Here is a 16,342-nt window from a genome sequence, read left to right on the forward strand (position 1 = left end):
AAAGCAAATGTAACAGGGTGCCTACCTGGCTCAGTCAGGAGAGCATGTGACTCTTGATCTGAGTGGTGAGTTTGAGCCCCACATTGGGTATAGAAATTAAACAAATAAAACTTAAAAAAAGGGGGGGGGGGAATATAACCAATTCCTCTGCTTACCTTTTTTAAGTTTATTTACTTAAGCAATTTCTACACCCAACGTGGTGCTTGAACTCACGAGCCCAAGACCAAGAGTTGTATGCTCCTCCAACTGAGCCAGCCAGGTGCCCCTCTGTTTAGCTTTAAAAAAAATAAAATAAAGGGGTACCTGGGTGGCTCAGTTGTTAAGTGTCAGCCTTCGGCTCAGATTATGATCCCAGGGTCCTCGGATCGAGCCCCACACTGGGCTCCCTGCTCCGCGGGAAGCCTGCTTCTCCCTCTCCCACTCCCCCTGCTTGTGTTCCCTCTCTTGCTGTGTCTCTCTCTGTCAAATAAATAAATAAATTGAAATAAAATAAAATAAAATCTAGAAAAAATAAAATTTTTGACCTTTTGCTTCCAGCCAAGGTGGAGTGACATGAACCAGATTTACCCTGTTGTCTCAAACAACTAAAACCTGGACAACTATATGAAGCAACAGTTTTCAAGACACTGGACACCAAGCAACAAAGTACAGTGAGCCCTGAGAGGTGAGAAATGAAGTAAATCCTACAACTGCCCCAGTTTATTGCCTGAAGAGAGTTTCCACCTGACAGCATGGGGATGGGGACTCAGGGAAACTCTTTCTAGGTTGAGGGAACAAGTTGAGTTCAAGAAGCCAAGGCAGTTTGTAGGGAAGAATATCAGAAGAGAGAGCTGGATGCTGCACAGAACTGGGATGCCAGAGATCTGCAGAGGGTCCCCCCTGAGTATTCAGAAGAGTACTCACTCAGGAGCACATTAGCACATCCTTATGAAGAAAATACTTGAGGTTTCTGGATGAACAACCACCCAAAACAATAAAAGGGAACAATTCACAAAGCCCACATATGGCCAAGAGGACTGCCTGTTCCCAACAGCCAGAGTAGAAAACCTCAAAATTCATGGACTACTGCGTAGATTACTCAGAAGAGTTTTGACTCTGTAGTGGGAAATAATCAGCTCAGATGAAATGCTGCCCTGACGCTGCCTACCAAAGCTTAAAATTTAAATGATCTGAAATGAACAGGCTATTTCTAAGGAACTTAACCATGTCCCAGAAAAAAAGCTCAAGAATATTTATAGGAATACAAAAATATCCAGCATCCATCAAAGTAAAATTCATAATGTCTGGCATCCAAACAAAAACTACCAGACAAGCAAAGAAGCAAGAAAAGGCAACCCATAATGAGGAGAAAAATCAATCAAAACCAACCCAGAAATGACGCAGATGATAGAATTAGTAGACAAAAGCATTAAAAACAATTGTAACTGTATTTCAATGTGCCTAAGATATTAAAGGAAAGACTGACTATGCTAAGTAAAGACATGAAATATATACAGAGGGGTGGGGCGCCTGGGTGGCTCAGTTGGTTAAGCGGCTGCCTTCGGCTCAGATCAAGATCCCAGGGTCCTGGGATCGAGCCCCGCATCGGGCTCCCTGCTCGGCGGGGAGCCTGCTTCTCCCTCTCCCTCTGCCTGCCTCTCTGCCTACTTGTTCTCTCTATCTCTCTGTCAAATAAATAAATAAAATCTTTAAAAAAAAAAAAAAAAGAAAAGAAATATATATACAGGGGTACCTGGGTGGCTCAGTCAATTAAGCTTCCTCTTGATTTTGGCTCAGGTCATGATCTCCGGATTCTGAGATCAAGCCCCATGTCAGGCTCCACGCTCACTGTGAGAGTCTGCTTGAGATTCTCTCTCCCTCTTCCTCTGCCCCTCTCCCCAGTGCTCTCTCTCTCTCTCAAAATCTTTTTTAGAAAAAGAAATATATAATATTTTTATATAAACTTTTTGAGATTTTACTTATTTATTTTATAGAGAGGGAGAGTGTAAGCAGGGGGAGGAGCAGAGGGAGAGAGACAAGCAAACTCCACACCGCGTAAGGAGCCTGACACAGGGCTCGATCCCATGACCCTGAGATCATGACCTGAGCCAAAATCAAGAGTAGGACACTCAACCAACCGAGCCACCCAGAGGACCCAATGAAATATATTTTTTTAAAAAGACCCAAATCAAACTTCTACGTATGAAACCCATAATGTCTGAGATGAAAAATGGGATTGAGGGCAGATTATACATTGCAAATGAATAGTAAACTTAAAGACATAGCAATAGAAAGTATTCAAAATGAAACAAAAAAAGATTAACCATAGCATCAGTAAGCAGTGTGACTTCAGCCTATCATACGTCTAACTGTACACTTTAAATACGCAGTTTGTCAATTATACCTCAATAAGGCTGTTTTCAGAAACCTAACCTTTGAAGACAAGGCTGAGACTTCCTACTGTCAATTTTTTAAGTCCTACATTTATCTTCAATATAGCCATACATCTTAATCACCGTTCTGGTTTAATTAGGTACTAAATAACCACCTCAAAAAACAAAGCTCTCCTAAGCTTTCTATTTCTACTTGCTCTCAAGAAGCCTCATTATGAATACCTTAAGAGCACTATTTAAACAAACACCCCACCTCAAGACTTCAGTACACAGCCATCAGAGTATTTAGCAGTTGCTCCAAAATCCCATTTCACCACACACCTTGATTAAAGAGGCAGAACTTCTGAACTAATTATAAAAATTGAAAACAAGAAAACTTTCAAGTCGTCAGACTCTCTAGATCAGTGCTGTCCCGCAGAACTTTCTGGTATAACAGAAACGTTCTATTCTGCACTGTCCAATACGGTAACCAGTACCTACATAGGAATATAGAGCACTTGAAATGTGGCTAGTGTGACAGAACTGAATTTTTTGTTTAGTTTAGTTTTTTTTTTTTTTTAAAGATTTTATTTATTTATTTGAGAGAGAGAGTGAGAGAGAGAAAGAGCACAAGAGGGGGGAGAGGGAGAAGCAGACTCCCTGCTGAGCAGGTAGCCCGATGCGGGACTCGATCCAGAGACTCCAGGATCATGACCTGAGCCAAAGGCAGTCGCTTAACCAACTGAGCCACCCAGGCGCCCTAGTTTAGTTTTGTTTTAAATAATCTCTACACCCAGTGTGAGGCTGTAACTCATGACCCCGAGATCAAGAGTCACATGTTTTACTGACAGATTTTAATAAATTTAAATTTAAATATTTTTATACAGTAGTGGCTACATTATTGGACAACACAGCTCAAGACAAAAAGAAAATCTGGATTGAAATTTTTAAGATTAGAATTTTCCCAAAATAATTTTTAAAATTCATAGCTTATATATATATTTTTAAAATAACCACCATAAAATCATAAATATTAAAGAGCTCTTTTTTTTAAGTAGGTTCTACGCCTCACATGGGGCTCAGACTCACACCCTGAGATCAAGAGTCACATGCTCCAAAGAGCCCCTGAAAAGCTATTTTTTAAAGCTTGGCTCAAAGGATCGTATCACCTAAAACTTCCTGGTTCCTTCAATTGCCCTACCCTCCACCCCAGGAGGGACCAGGTGGCCCCAGTCAGGTCTCATGTACTCTCTGTATACTGTCAGCAATGTACTGGGGGCTGGGACAGTGGGGCGTGGGAAGTAACCACCTCATGGGGAGGTGATTTCCTTTTAGGGGGAGGAAAATGTTTTGGAACCAGACAGGGTGGTGGCTGCACAATGTACTAATGAATGTACTACATGCCAATAAATTGTTCACTTTAAAATGGTTAATTTTATGTTACGTGACTCTCACCTTGAGAAAAAAAATTTTAATATATCTAAGCAAGATGTGCATCTCTAATTTACACAAATTCACTGTAAGAAAGCACAGAAAATGGGGGAAATCAGTTTTTACCAGCAATTTAAAAGTTCATTTTTCCTTGGGTTTTCACTTCTTCAATAATTGAACTTGATGCTTAGTTATTAAATGTCCATCACAAAATGCCTATTCAAGGAAAATCAGCCAAACCAAGCACATGGCTCAGAACCACACTCAGCTGGGACAAGTTAGCAAATGAGCCTTAAAATATTTAAACCTGAATTGGTGACTCAAAAGACTATACTACTGCACTCTATAAAAGCAGAAGTACATGGCACCACTAGCTCCCAGAAAACTTAACAGTATTAAGACCAAACTAATTACTTATTCTACTCTTTCTACTATCCTGGTCTCCCTATGTCCATGCTAAATTTGAAAGCAGAACAAGCCCCAAGTCCAAAAGCTTCCATGCCACTAGAGGTAAAGAAGGAACGTGACCTTAAGTGAGAGAGAGTGCATGTGTATATGCGTGTAAAACAACACAGAAATGCCCTAAATTCAGGTAAATATTAATGTTTAGCTAACCTCAAAATTTTAATTAACCTTTTCAGAAAAAGGCCATCAGGCAGTGTTCCCGGGCCAGTAGATGAAACTGGAAAAGGATACCATAGCCAAACTTTAGGAGCAAAGACTACTTAAGTAACCTCAATTTAAGTACAAAGGAAGCCCTGAGGTTCTGGGCAGACAACAATTAGTCCTTCGGTAATTTGGTCCTTAAATTACACTATGATAAAATCAAACATGGCATAGCTCATATCTGAGTCCATCAGAAAAAGGCTTGCAATTTTCTTTATACTCTGGTCTCTGAAAAATAGAACAAAATTGACTATTAACACCAAGAAATATATACTTTGGAATGGTGGGCAGGGTTAGTTTGGGGGGGGGCTTGGGGGAGGGGCCTGAAGAGGGGGGGCTTGAGGAGGGGAGGGAGGATAGGAATAATATGCAAGAAAGGGAAATTAGTTGCTGAACAATACTAACCAGATAGCTGGTACAGGTGAAATCAAGGGTTTTTAAAAAATACTCTGTCAAAAATTAATTAATTAAAATAAATTACTTTTGGGGTGCCTGGGTGGCTCAGTCGTTAAGCGTCTGCCTTCGGCTCAGGTCATGATCCCAGGGTCCCAGGATCGAGCCCCGCATCGGGCTCCCTGCTCTGCGGGAAGCCTGCTTCTCTCTCTCCCACTCCCCCTGCTTGTGTTCCCTCTCTCTTGCTGTGTCTCTATCAAATAAATAAATAAAATCTTTAAAATAAAATAAAATAGGGCGCCTGGGTGGCTCAGTTGGTTAAGCGACTGCCTTCGGCTCAGGTCATGATCCTGGAGTCCCGGGATCGAGTCCCGCATCGGGCTCCCTGCTCGGCAGGGAGTCTGCTTCTCCCTCTGACCCTCCTCCCTCTCATGCTCTCTGTCTCTCATTCTCTCTGTCTCAAATAAATAAATAAAATCTTTACAAAAATAAAATAAAATAAAATAAATTACTTTCTCAGATATTTTATCATTTCACACCTTATTCAAGACATGGTTCTTAAATTCACTCCACAGCTCAAGTTCAATGTGAACCTGTAGAAAAATGGACAGGAGGATGGGATAAACAATATTTAAATATTGTATTCATATTTGTTAAACTAAAGGGTAACCAACCTAACACTACCCATTATAACCTTAAATCATATAATCATAAGAAATCACTCCCTTCAAAAAAACTTACAATTATGTTTTAAGCTCTGAAGAAGACTATTTCAACAGACATGCAGGAGTAAAACAACTCACTCCTATTTGCGCCAATCAACCAAACCAATCCGGGTCTTCACTGCCAGAAAGAAGAGGAATATAACTGGACATGACATGAAGCGGACTCTGGTAATCCTAAACCTGTAACTTCAGAACACCTGAGAGCACATGGAAACAACTAATCAATTAATTGATCCAATAAAGCACTACTCCTATGTAAGTTTTTTCTTCAAGAGGACTTCTGGCTGACTCTCCCTAAAATATACTAGATTGAAATCTAACTGCAACATAACAATGGTATCTTGGAGTTTTTCCTTTCTTGGTGATATATAAAATAATGGTACATCTTACAACTAATGGCATCTTAGAATGCACTACCTTGGGCAAGTTATTAGGTTAAACCAGAACGGTAAGCCTTTGTTTCCTCATCTGGAAAATGGGGATAACAACTTTACCTTATGTGATTGTTGTGATTGTGTGTTATTTAAGAGATATAAAGTATTCAAACCAGACTGGAACATAATAAGCACACCCTGACCTGGCATTGATAGACCATTCCTTTCAAGGTTTTGTTAGTGATGACAAGTTTTACCTCCCCATCCACACACTCACCCATTCCCTTATAATCAGTGGCAAATTCATCAGACAGACAGATGAATTTAGCACCTTAACCATTTGCAAGAAACTAACCAACCATTACAGGAACTAAAGCCATTAACTTTAACATGCTGCTGCTTTAACTACATGCTGGACAGAAATTAAATCAGCTTTCCAAGTCATCTGGCACTGTAATGTGGGCCAATCAGTTAATAGTTCAGTATACCAAAATGACTAACACTGAAACAAAACAAAAAAAGATGTCAGTTCTCAGTAACATTCATCTTACAAATCAAGGATCCTAGTGATAAATATTACAGGGGCTACATTCCAAGGCCAAGCTTTAAGCAGAAATATGTCCATTCAGGGATATTACTTTTATTCCTTCCTAACCAAAGAAACTCAATTAATACCCCCCCATACTAAAGAAAAAACAAAAACTCTATATATGCAACCCTAACAAAGGATTATAGCCAAATTATATATAAAGAACTCACACAAATCAGTAAGACCAACACCCTACAGAAAAACAGCAAAAGGCATATTCTTTTTCATTTTTTTTAAGATTTTATTTATTTGACAGAGAGAGAGAGAGATAGTGAGAGCAGGAACACAAGCAGGGGGAGTGGGAGAGGGAGAAGCAGGCTTCCCGCCAAGCAGGGAGCCCAATGCGGGGCTCGATCCCAGGACCCTGGGATCATGACCTGAGCCGAAGGCAGACACTTAACGACTGAGCCACCCAGGCGCCCCAGCAAAAGGCATATTCATAGGAGGAATCCAAGTAGTCAAAAAACATATAAAAAGACATTTAACCTCACCAGTAATTAGAAAAATGACAACAGGAGTGCCTGGGTGACTCAGTCAGTTAACCGTCTGCCTTAGGCTCAGGTCATGATCTCAGGGTCCTAGGATCGAGCCCTACATGGGGCTCCCTGCTCAGCAAGGAGTCAGCTTCTTCATCTCCCTCTGCCCACCCCCCCCACTTGTGTGCTCATGTACTCTCTCTCTCTCAAATAAATAAAATCTTTAAAAAAAAAAAAAAGGAAAGGAAAAATGCCAACATAAACCACAAAAGGAGAGCACTGCAAAAAGTTAATAAATCTACCAGTATAGTGAAGATTGGGTGAAATGGAACTCATGTGCCTCGTTGGTGGACATGTACTCATTTGGAAAGCATCAAAGCAAATGAATATACAAAATAATTTCACTTACAAAAGGATTTTGACATAACAAAACATATTGTTTATCGTACATTAAGTATGTATTAAAATACAAAAACATGTATGGGAATTCTGAAGGCCTTGAGAGCATGGCACTCAGATTTCCCTTCAAGAGAGAAAGTGCTGAGAGATGTTTAATTAGCTGGCAGTCCCATCGCCTGGCACCTTTGGGATCCACTGCAGCATTCATACCAGTGCCAGGCCAATGGCTGAACACAGCAAGCACTCTTGAGCAGGGCCATTCCTGCCCAATGGACTCCTCTAACAAACAATCTGCTCTGGCTCAGACTTTCTCCGAGCTGCACTCCAACCTTAGGCTCCTGGATCCAACCACAAATCATCCTGCCTTCTGTTTTCCTTCAGGGGTGTCACGCCAACATCCAGTTTGAAGGCTTCCGCCACCCAACCATCCTCTCCTCTTTATCCTTCACAGGCATTTACCCCTATGAATCTCTTGCACATCTAATCCTGTCTTGGCATCTGCTTCTAAGAGGATGCAAATGAACTATCTCAGGAAAAACATCAATCAACTCCAAATTAGTGTAGGAAGTGAGAGAATTAGCCTTCAGCTGCACATGACACAAATACAGCCTAATATTAAGTATTAACCACAGTGGTGGGTACATGTATTACTTGCTGTTTTATCTGAATGTTTACTTTTTTTTAAATAACTCTATGATTACAATTCTATCCTATCCAATGGTAATACACAAAGATATTCAAAATATGCATAACTATCCAGTCACTTCAATTTAAAAAATTTTTAAACTCTTATGTCTCGATCTAAAATTTTGAACACATATTACTGTTCCCAATTACTGTACCCAGTAACAAGACTCTACAAAATCTAAAATAAGCCAAGTTTTAAGTTTGGCCTCATATGGCCTCAACTCAACCTTGTGACACTTTCAATGATTAGATATTGAAAGAAAGACAAACATAAGTCATTTTATCTCTTTCTTTCCTCATCTAGGACATAGGAAGGTTGGATTAGATGGGCATTACAATTTTCACTCATTACTTTGAGGGAGAAAAAATTAGAAACTTCAAAAATTATGTCTGGTGTTCAATTTTCATTAAGATCCACATCTTTTAAAAATTTGACTAATTTGAAAAAATAGGAGTTTTAGGGCTTACTGTTAACATCTTATTTATTTATTTGTTTGTTTGTTTATTTATCAGAGAGAGAGAGAAAGAGCACAAGAAGGGGGAGCGGCAGCAGAGGGAGAGGGAGAAGGAGGCTCTCGGCTAACAAGGAGCTCGACGTGGGGCTCGATCCCAGAACCCTGGGATCATGACCTGAGCCGAAGGCAGACACCTGACCAACTGAGCCACTCAGGCGTCCCTCATTTATTTCTTTTTTAAGATTTTATTTATTTGAGAGAGAGAGCACGGGCGCATGTGTGAGCAGGGGGGAGGGGTCACCCAGGTACTCCATTAAAATGTCATTTAAGGGCGCCTGAGTAAATAAATAAAATCTTTAAAAAAAAAAAAAAAAAAAAAAAAGGGCGCCTGAGTGGCTCAGTTGGTTAAGCGACTGCCTTCGGCTCAGGTCATGATCCTGGAGTCCTGGGATCGAGTCCCGCATCGGGCGCTCTGCTCGGCAGGGAGTCTGCTTCTCCCTCTGACCCTCCTCCCTCTCACGCTCTCTTGTCTCTCATTCTCTCTCTCCCAAATACATAAATAAAATCTTTAAAAAATAAATAAATAAAATAAAATAAAATAAAATGTCATTTAAATGAAAAGTTAAGGGGAGCCTGGGGGGGCGCCTGGCAGGTCATGATCTTGGGGTCCTGGAACTGAGCCCCACTTTGGGCTCCCTGTTCAGCGGGAAGTCTGCTTCTCCCTCTCTCCCTGCCCCACCCCCCCACTCTCCCTTCGTGCACACGTGCACACTCGCTCTCTCTCTCAAATAAATAAAATCTTAAAAATAAATGACATTTTAATGTCATTTCTCTCAAACATTATGGAAGAACACTTTGTCACCTTAAACCAACTTTAAAAAAAAATCGACAAGGGGGAAGGGGGGGTCTGGCTGGCTCAGCTGTGGGGCATGTTGACTCTTGACCTCCGCGTTTTAAGTTCGAGCCCCATGTTGGATATAGACATTACTTAAAAATAAAATCTCTGTGGGGGCGCCTGAGTGGCTCCGTTAATTAAGCGGCTGCCTTCAGCTAGGGTCATGTTCCCAGGGTCCTGGGATCGAGCCCCACATCGGGCTCCCTGCTCAGCAGGAAGCCTGCTTCTCCCTCTCCCACTCCCCCTGCTTGTGTTCCCTCTCTCGCTGTCTCTCTCTCTCTCTCTCTGTCAAATAAATAAATAAATAATCTAAAAATAAACAAAATCAAAAAATAAAATATTTAAAAAAATACATAAACAATAAAAATCAACACAGAAACCATAAAACTCAACTAGACACTAGATACGATGTATTAATAAAACATTCAAAACACAAAACAGAAGAAACTGTTATATTGTAACTATAACCCTATCATTTGTAGGGTCACAAATACTTTCGACAATTGCTATTTAAAGCTGTGGGAGGAATTAACTCCTTCCAAATCACTGAATCAGTATTCAATCCCCAAACTCTACTTTATTCAGACTTCTACTACATTGCTACAGATTTCCTCTCCCACAAAGTGATTTCAAGTTCTGTTTTTAATATAAATACAAACTTACACTACACCTTAGCAAAGATCACTGTTTTCCATTAGAGTAGGGGACATACAGAAGACTATTTCTTTTTACATTATGCACGGAACCTCTGAAGAAAGACTCAGAAAAAAGTGAGGGCTAAACCATAAATTGCTTACAACAATCTATGTAGCAGAGAAGAAAATATAAAAAGACAACCTGGGAGAAAATACAGTAACTTGGATAGAACTTTGATGTTTCATCTCCAAAGATTTAAGAGTTTTTTCAACTGAACTGCCCCACAGAACCTTATAATACCAAGGAAAATGACCTTCTAAAAGCCTAAATTTCTACAGTACAAGTTAACACTGATTTTATTTATTTTTTTTTAAGATTTTATTTATTCATTTGACACACAGCGAGCGATAGCAAGAGCAGGAACACAAGCGGGGGGCGGGGGGGGGGGCAGGAGAGGGAGAAGCAGGCTTCCCGCCGAGCAGGGAGGCCGACGCGGGGCTCGATCCCAGGACCCTGGGATCATGACCTGAGCCGAAGGCAGACGCTTAACGACAGAGCCACGCAGGCGCCCGGTTTGGGTTTTTTGGGTTTTTTTAAGATTTTATTTACTTGAGAGAAAGAGAGCATGAGCAGGGAGCCCACTGTGGGTACTCGATCCCAAGACCCTGAGATCATGTCTTGAGCCAAAGTCAGATGCTTAACTGACTTGAGACACCCAGGCGCCCCTTAACATTGATTTTTTTTTTTTTTTTAAAGATTTTATTTATTTATTTGACAGAGAGAGACACAGCGAGAGAGGGAACACAAGCAGGGGGAGTGGGAGAGGGAGAAGCAGGCTTCCCACCAAGCAGGGAGTCCAATGTGGGGCTCGATCCCAGGACCCTGAGATCATGACCTGAGCCGAAGGCAGACGCTTAACGGCTGAGCCACCCAGGCGCCCCTATTGATTTTTAAAACCACTATGTTCTGGTCAGTCTCAACCAGCTAACCTTTGAATCACAGTCACCATCCGTGGAAGGGAGTACTGTGGTAGAACCCTACCTTGAAAGCATTAACTCTCAAAGACAAGAACCTCAAAGTTTAGAGCAAAAACTCCCTGACTCAGAACCTAGTTAATGTGTACCTCCCCTGGCCCAGGGAGGGATTCAAGGTGTCTTTACACTATCTAGAAACTTGATCTGAAGAGATTTACCTACGCTCTCTGGTCCTCAGTATTCTTTTCTGCTACATAAATGTTTTGGACTCCTCCATCTTCGAGGAAAGGGTATATAACTAAACTGTAGCAAGTACATGTGACTTAAGAGCAATCATCTTCAAATATCTCAGTGCATAACTTACGTTCAAATCAATGGCTTCATTATAATCCAGTCTTCCCTATGAGTAAAGCAGGTGATGCAAGGACCACTATTTGGCAACTTAAGTTAAATGAATGATAATCAGAATAAGGATAGCAGAAAATGTTTACTTAGCACTCTGTGTGCCAGGCACTGTCCTAGACATTTTACATGTGTAAGTTAAGATATTCTATTATCTGTTTTACAGATGAGGACAAAAGGGAAGTAACTTGCCCAGGGGCAACACACACAGCTGGCAGGAGGCACTGCCAGGACCCAAATCCAAGTTTGAGGATTCTCACAGCCCAGGCTCTCTCAATCTACTCTACACTGCTTCTGAAAGAAACATGAAATTACAAAGAAGGGGACGCGTGGGTGGCACAGTCAGTTAAGGCTCCAACTCTTAGTTTTGGCTCAGGTAGTGATCTCAGGGTCCTTGGGCTCCACGCTCAGCGGGCAGTCTGCTTCTCTCCCTCCCCCTCTACCCCTTCCCCCGCTCTTGCACTTGTGCTCTCTCTCAAATAAATATCTTTTAAAAAAAAATTACAAAGAGGACTATAACTGACATAATCATGGACTATTAGTGATGCAAACAGCCCCTGATTTATGACAGAGGAAACTGAGGTTTCTGGAAATAAAATGACCAGCTCTACCTTTAGCATCTGCTTAGTCACAGAGCTGGGGCAGTCAACCTCCAGACAACCAGTTCTAAGTGTCTCCTTACCACACTACTTGACAAAGTTGATCTCACAGGATTTATCATTACCCTAACCTCTTATGGTTGGGTGAACACTGCCTCAAGGTATGTTTAAATCACAAAACATTCACCATAACTTATTAATTTTAGAATATTTATAAAACTGATTTTTACAATGAAACTGAAGCATAGAAAATAATGTGTTCAAAGAGGAACATAGAACCACCAGTAAAAAATGAAAAGCAGGTCAAGACCCTCTGTTCAGTAAAATTATTCCACATTAAAGCAGAACACATTTTACTAATATAAATCAACTCTGAAGTAACAGTTGAGTCAATGACAACCCAAATTTTCAAATCTCATTAAGTTGGATTCAATGTTCCAAATATAGGTTGCTTTTTTAAAGGACCATTATCTCAAAAGTATTTACCATTAACAATTTCCTCTTCTGTAAGTCTCAATTTTAGTATCAGTGAACTGTGATACTGAAAACCAATCCAGGATAAAAGTTGACATAATAACCCATGCTTCAGAAAACAAAGAACTTGAGTCAACCTTAACATCCTGTCACTGTGTTTCTCCAGCTAGAAGACAATAAAGAGGAAGAGTACCAAACAATGATAGAAATATATAGGCTATAAAAATATATAGGTATCTATCTATGTGTATATATATATATATATAGATTCCTTCCTTTGCATGCTTACTGGTAAGATCATGGAAACATTCACATCTTTATATAGAAAAACACTACTCATTTCAAATTAAATTATGCTTTGCCAAGTGTAGGAAACAACTAACCAGAGGTAGGACAGAATGAACATTCCTCCCTCTTACTCTATTCTATGATTACTAAATTCTAAAAGAAACCAATGACAACTCAGCACAGGCTACAGCGTGGGGTATGGAAAGACAGTCTGGACGCCATACCTGGGAACAAAGCCTAAGTTTTGTTTTGTTCTGTTTTTTTAAAGATTTTATTTATTTATTTGACAGAGAGATAGCGAGAGAGGGAACACAAGCAGGGGGAGTGGGAGAGGAAGAAGCAGGCCTCCCGCGGAGCAGGGAACCCGATGTGGGGCTCGATCCCAGGACCCTGGGATCATGACCTGAGCCGAAGGCAGACGCTTAATGACTGAGCCACCCAGGCGCCCCAAGAGCAAAGCCTAAGTTAAAGATGTAGAACTACATTCTGGTCTTTGTTTTTAAAACTAATTGATAAAACTTTTCCTATCATTTTAATTGCCAAGTTACACCACAGTCCACAAATCTAGTCCGGGTCTTCATCTGATTAGAAGAACTGAATCAGCATTTCAGGGTTACAGTGCTCCATCCATTTTATTCACTATCTGTAAGGAATGCCAGAAGTGGATCTTCCTTGGACTATACAGGGAATGTCAGGTGTTCCTAGCTTTAACCATTTGCTTTTAAAGCTAAATAAGGTCAAGTTGGGATACCATAGATAAAGATAATCTGACTTTTAAAAAAATTAAAATCAACTTCTTCCACTCACACATCTTTACCAGAGATGTTTTTTTAAAAAAAGAAAGAAAAAAGGCTTCCTGAGGAGTTTCACATTCACTTGTTCAAATTCTGGTTTAAAAAAAAAAAAAAAAATGCACTCAAAACTCAGGCAGGGAGAAACAACAAGCACTAACAATTACAATGTCAAAGTCTGTATTATTCCTAACCTGTACTCATAGAAAAAACCTTTCAGTCTTAAGACCTAAAAAAAAATTTTTTTTGCCATGAATCAAACATGGTGTACCACTTCTATTCCGAAATGGAAGTCTCCTCTTCCTTAGATACTAAGTTCTGTATAAGAACACACCTTAAAAAAAAAAAAATCACTAGGAAACAATGAGTTCCCACAATTTTCACCCATACCTATGAATGTGTCCCACTGCTCAGACTAGCAAAACAGGGCTTAAAATTGTTTGTCAGTGAGATTCCTTTCCAGATTAAAACAACACAAAATAAGAAATTTGTAAATATTAATACCAAACCCCAATCAAATGGCAGTAACACTACGCAGAACATTTACAATGTTTTACTTTTTAGAATGGCAGCTCTCTAGTATTTTTATGGTTGTATCTATTCCATCAAAAATACAAGGGCAGCTCAAAATATGATCCTACTACATCTGCTATTTCAGAGAACAAACCCAAAGAAGTCATTACTAACAATGCAGAGGTGGACATCCCTATTTAGAAGAACGTCAGAAATCTAATTCCTGTTGCTGCCATCAAATACGCCCTTTTCCTTAGTCACATCATTTAAGGAAAGCTCTCGAAATTAATGTAACTAAAACGTACTAAAAATCGACCAACTTAACTAAAAGATCTATGCAAGCTGATTTTTTTTAATATGTGTGGGAAACTTGGTGGCAACCTTTGCTTTATGTTCTGTATATTAAAACAAAGATGGACTTGACCTACAAAATGAAGATAGGGTCAACTGTAACCAAAATACGGTATGCTTCCCCTGGTGGCCAACCTAGGAAGGGAGAAGGCATGCATACAAGAGAAAAAGCCTGGTCTCCCGGTCCTATCCTGTCACTCTTGTAAATGAGAAGTCACTACCAAAAAAGGAAGATGTGGGGGAAGGGGAAACTATCAAAAAGACTAACACGAATTTAAAAGGAATACAAACCTGGGTATTACACTACATAAATTTAAGAGATTTAAATCAACAGACTAAAATTTACAAGTCCAATATGGGCAAGGTCATTTATTTCCAGAGTGCCCAAAAGCTCATTCAGGGATCCCTGTGTATTTTCACTTCAAAGAACACCCAGAGTTTAGTACCTTAATAACAGCTTAAGAGCAACCTCCTTTTTCAAGGACTAGATCCTTGCAATTTTCTGCAGTCTTGTTTCCAAGGAAAAGCATTTATGCATTATTTTCTCAAATAAACTAGTGGTATAACCTACATAGATACCTCCCAGCTCCAAAGCCCTCCAACCAGAAAGCCTGTTAACAACTCCAGCTCTGCAGGATTCTCTTTTGAATTTTATTTCTGAAATAAAACGCATATCCTTTCAAACATCTTCTAGGCCAACAATCTTCAAAGAACAGTCCTACGGAGACCAGCCAGAATCTCACGCATTAAAATCTGACGAATTCCTTTGTCTGATTAGATTTTTTTCTGGTACCACTTTAAATTTGCTTCCACGCAGAACAGCAGCAAGGAAAGTAAATGTTCCATTCTGGGGTGTAGGGATTTCTCGGGGGCGGAAATCATTCCTTAGGCTACAACCTCTGAAGGTTCTATTCTTTCACAACCCCTTCCTTCAAGGAAAGCAAAACACAACAAAAAAGGAAACACACGGACGTCTACAAACAGGTCCTCAAATCAAACTGCCACGAGCCAGCCTCTCCTCCCCAGGCAGGCGCCCTCGGGAAGCACACTTCCTGGCCGATCTGGGGGGTCGCTTTTCTACTCCCCCTCGGGCTGGGAGGGGAGTCAGGGGCGAGCGGAAGCCCGGGGGGCCGGCAGGAGGAGGGAAGGGCCAGCGCTGCGACATCTGGCAGGACAGAGACGCGTGTGAGGACGTCCCAAGTCCAGGGCGCTCGCAGCACGCTAACTCTCCGGCGCTGGCACCCCGACCCCGGCCAGGGCGCAGCCGGCCCGGGACCCCGGGCCCGCGGGAGCCTCCCGGCCAGCCGCGCCGCGCCGCCGCCGCCGCCCCCCCGGGGCTCAGCGGGCCGCGGCAGCGACCCGACCCCGGGCGCTCGGGCCTGCCGATCCCCGCGGAGCCGAGGCGCGCCGGCGGACCACGCTCGGGTGTGTGTTCCCCTCCCGGCTCTCGCCCTGCTGCTCCCCCCGCGGACGGCAGGGCGAACACACACAAAAAGAAAAGTTGTCCGAGGGCCGCCGCCCCCTCGGGTCGCGGGGCCGCGGGCCGCTACTCACCGGGGTCGAAGTCGGGCACCACCGCCTGGTACTGGGGTCCGACCCGCATGCCGCCGCCACCTGCGGGGAAGCAGAGCACGGCGGTCAGCGCGGGCGGGCGGGCGGGCGGGCGTGGGGGCGGCGCGGGGCGGCTGCCACCTACCGTGCTCCTCGTCGCTGGACGAGCCCGAGCTGCCTTCCTCCCAGGAGTTGCCGCTGCTGTTACCATTGGGCGCCGCCGCCGCCAAACTTTTATTCTGCCCATTACTGGGGGCGGCGGCGGCCGAGGCGGCGGCCGAGGCGGCGGCGGCGGCGGCGGCGGCCGAGGCGGAGGCGGCGG

General features: G+C 42.1%; 1 protein-coding gene across 1 annotated transcript in view; it reads right to left on the minus strand.

The window, feature by feature from the left end:
- RCOR1 (REST corepressor 1) overlaps nt 1–16,146 on the minus strand; it is a 114,605-nt gene extending 98,459 nt beyond the window's left edge. Inside the window, exon 1 of the mRNA XM_034992790.1 lies at nt 16,024–16,146. Coding sequence (XP_034848681.1) covers nt 16,024–16,072 — 49 coding nt within the window. The 5' untranslated portion in view covers nt 16,073–16,146. The remainder of the gene's footprint in view (nt 1–16,023) is intronic.
- Between the last annotated feature and the right edge of the window lie 196 nt (nt 16,147–16,342).

The sequence above is a fragment of the Mirounga leonina genome, unplaced genomic scaffold, assembly GCF_011800145.1.
Source record: "Mirounga leonina isolate KUSES-001 unplaced genomic scaffold, KU_Mleo_1.0 Mir_82, whole genome shotgun sequence".
Taxonomy (NCBI): domain Eukaryota; kingdom Metazoa; phylum Chordata; class Mammalia; order Carnivora; family Phocidae; genus Mirounga; species Mirounga leonina.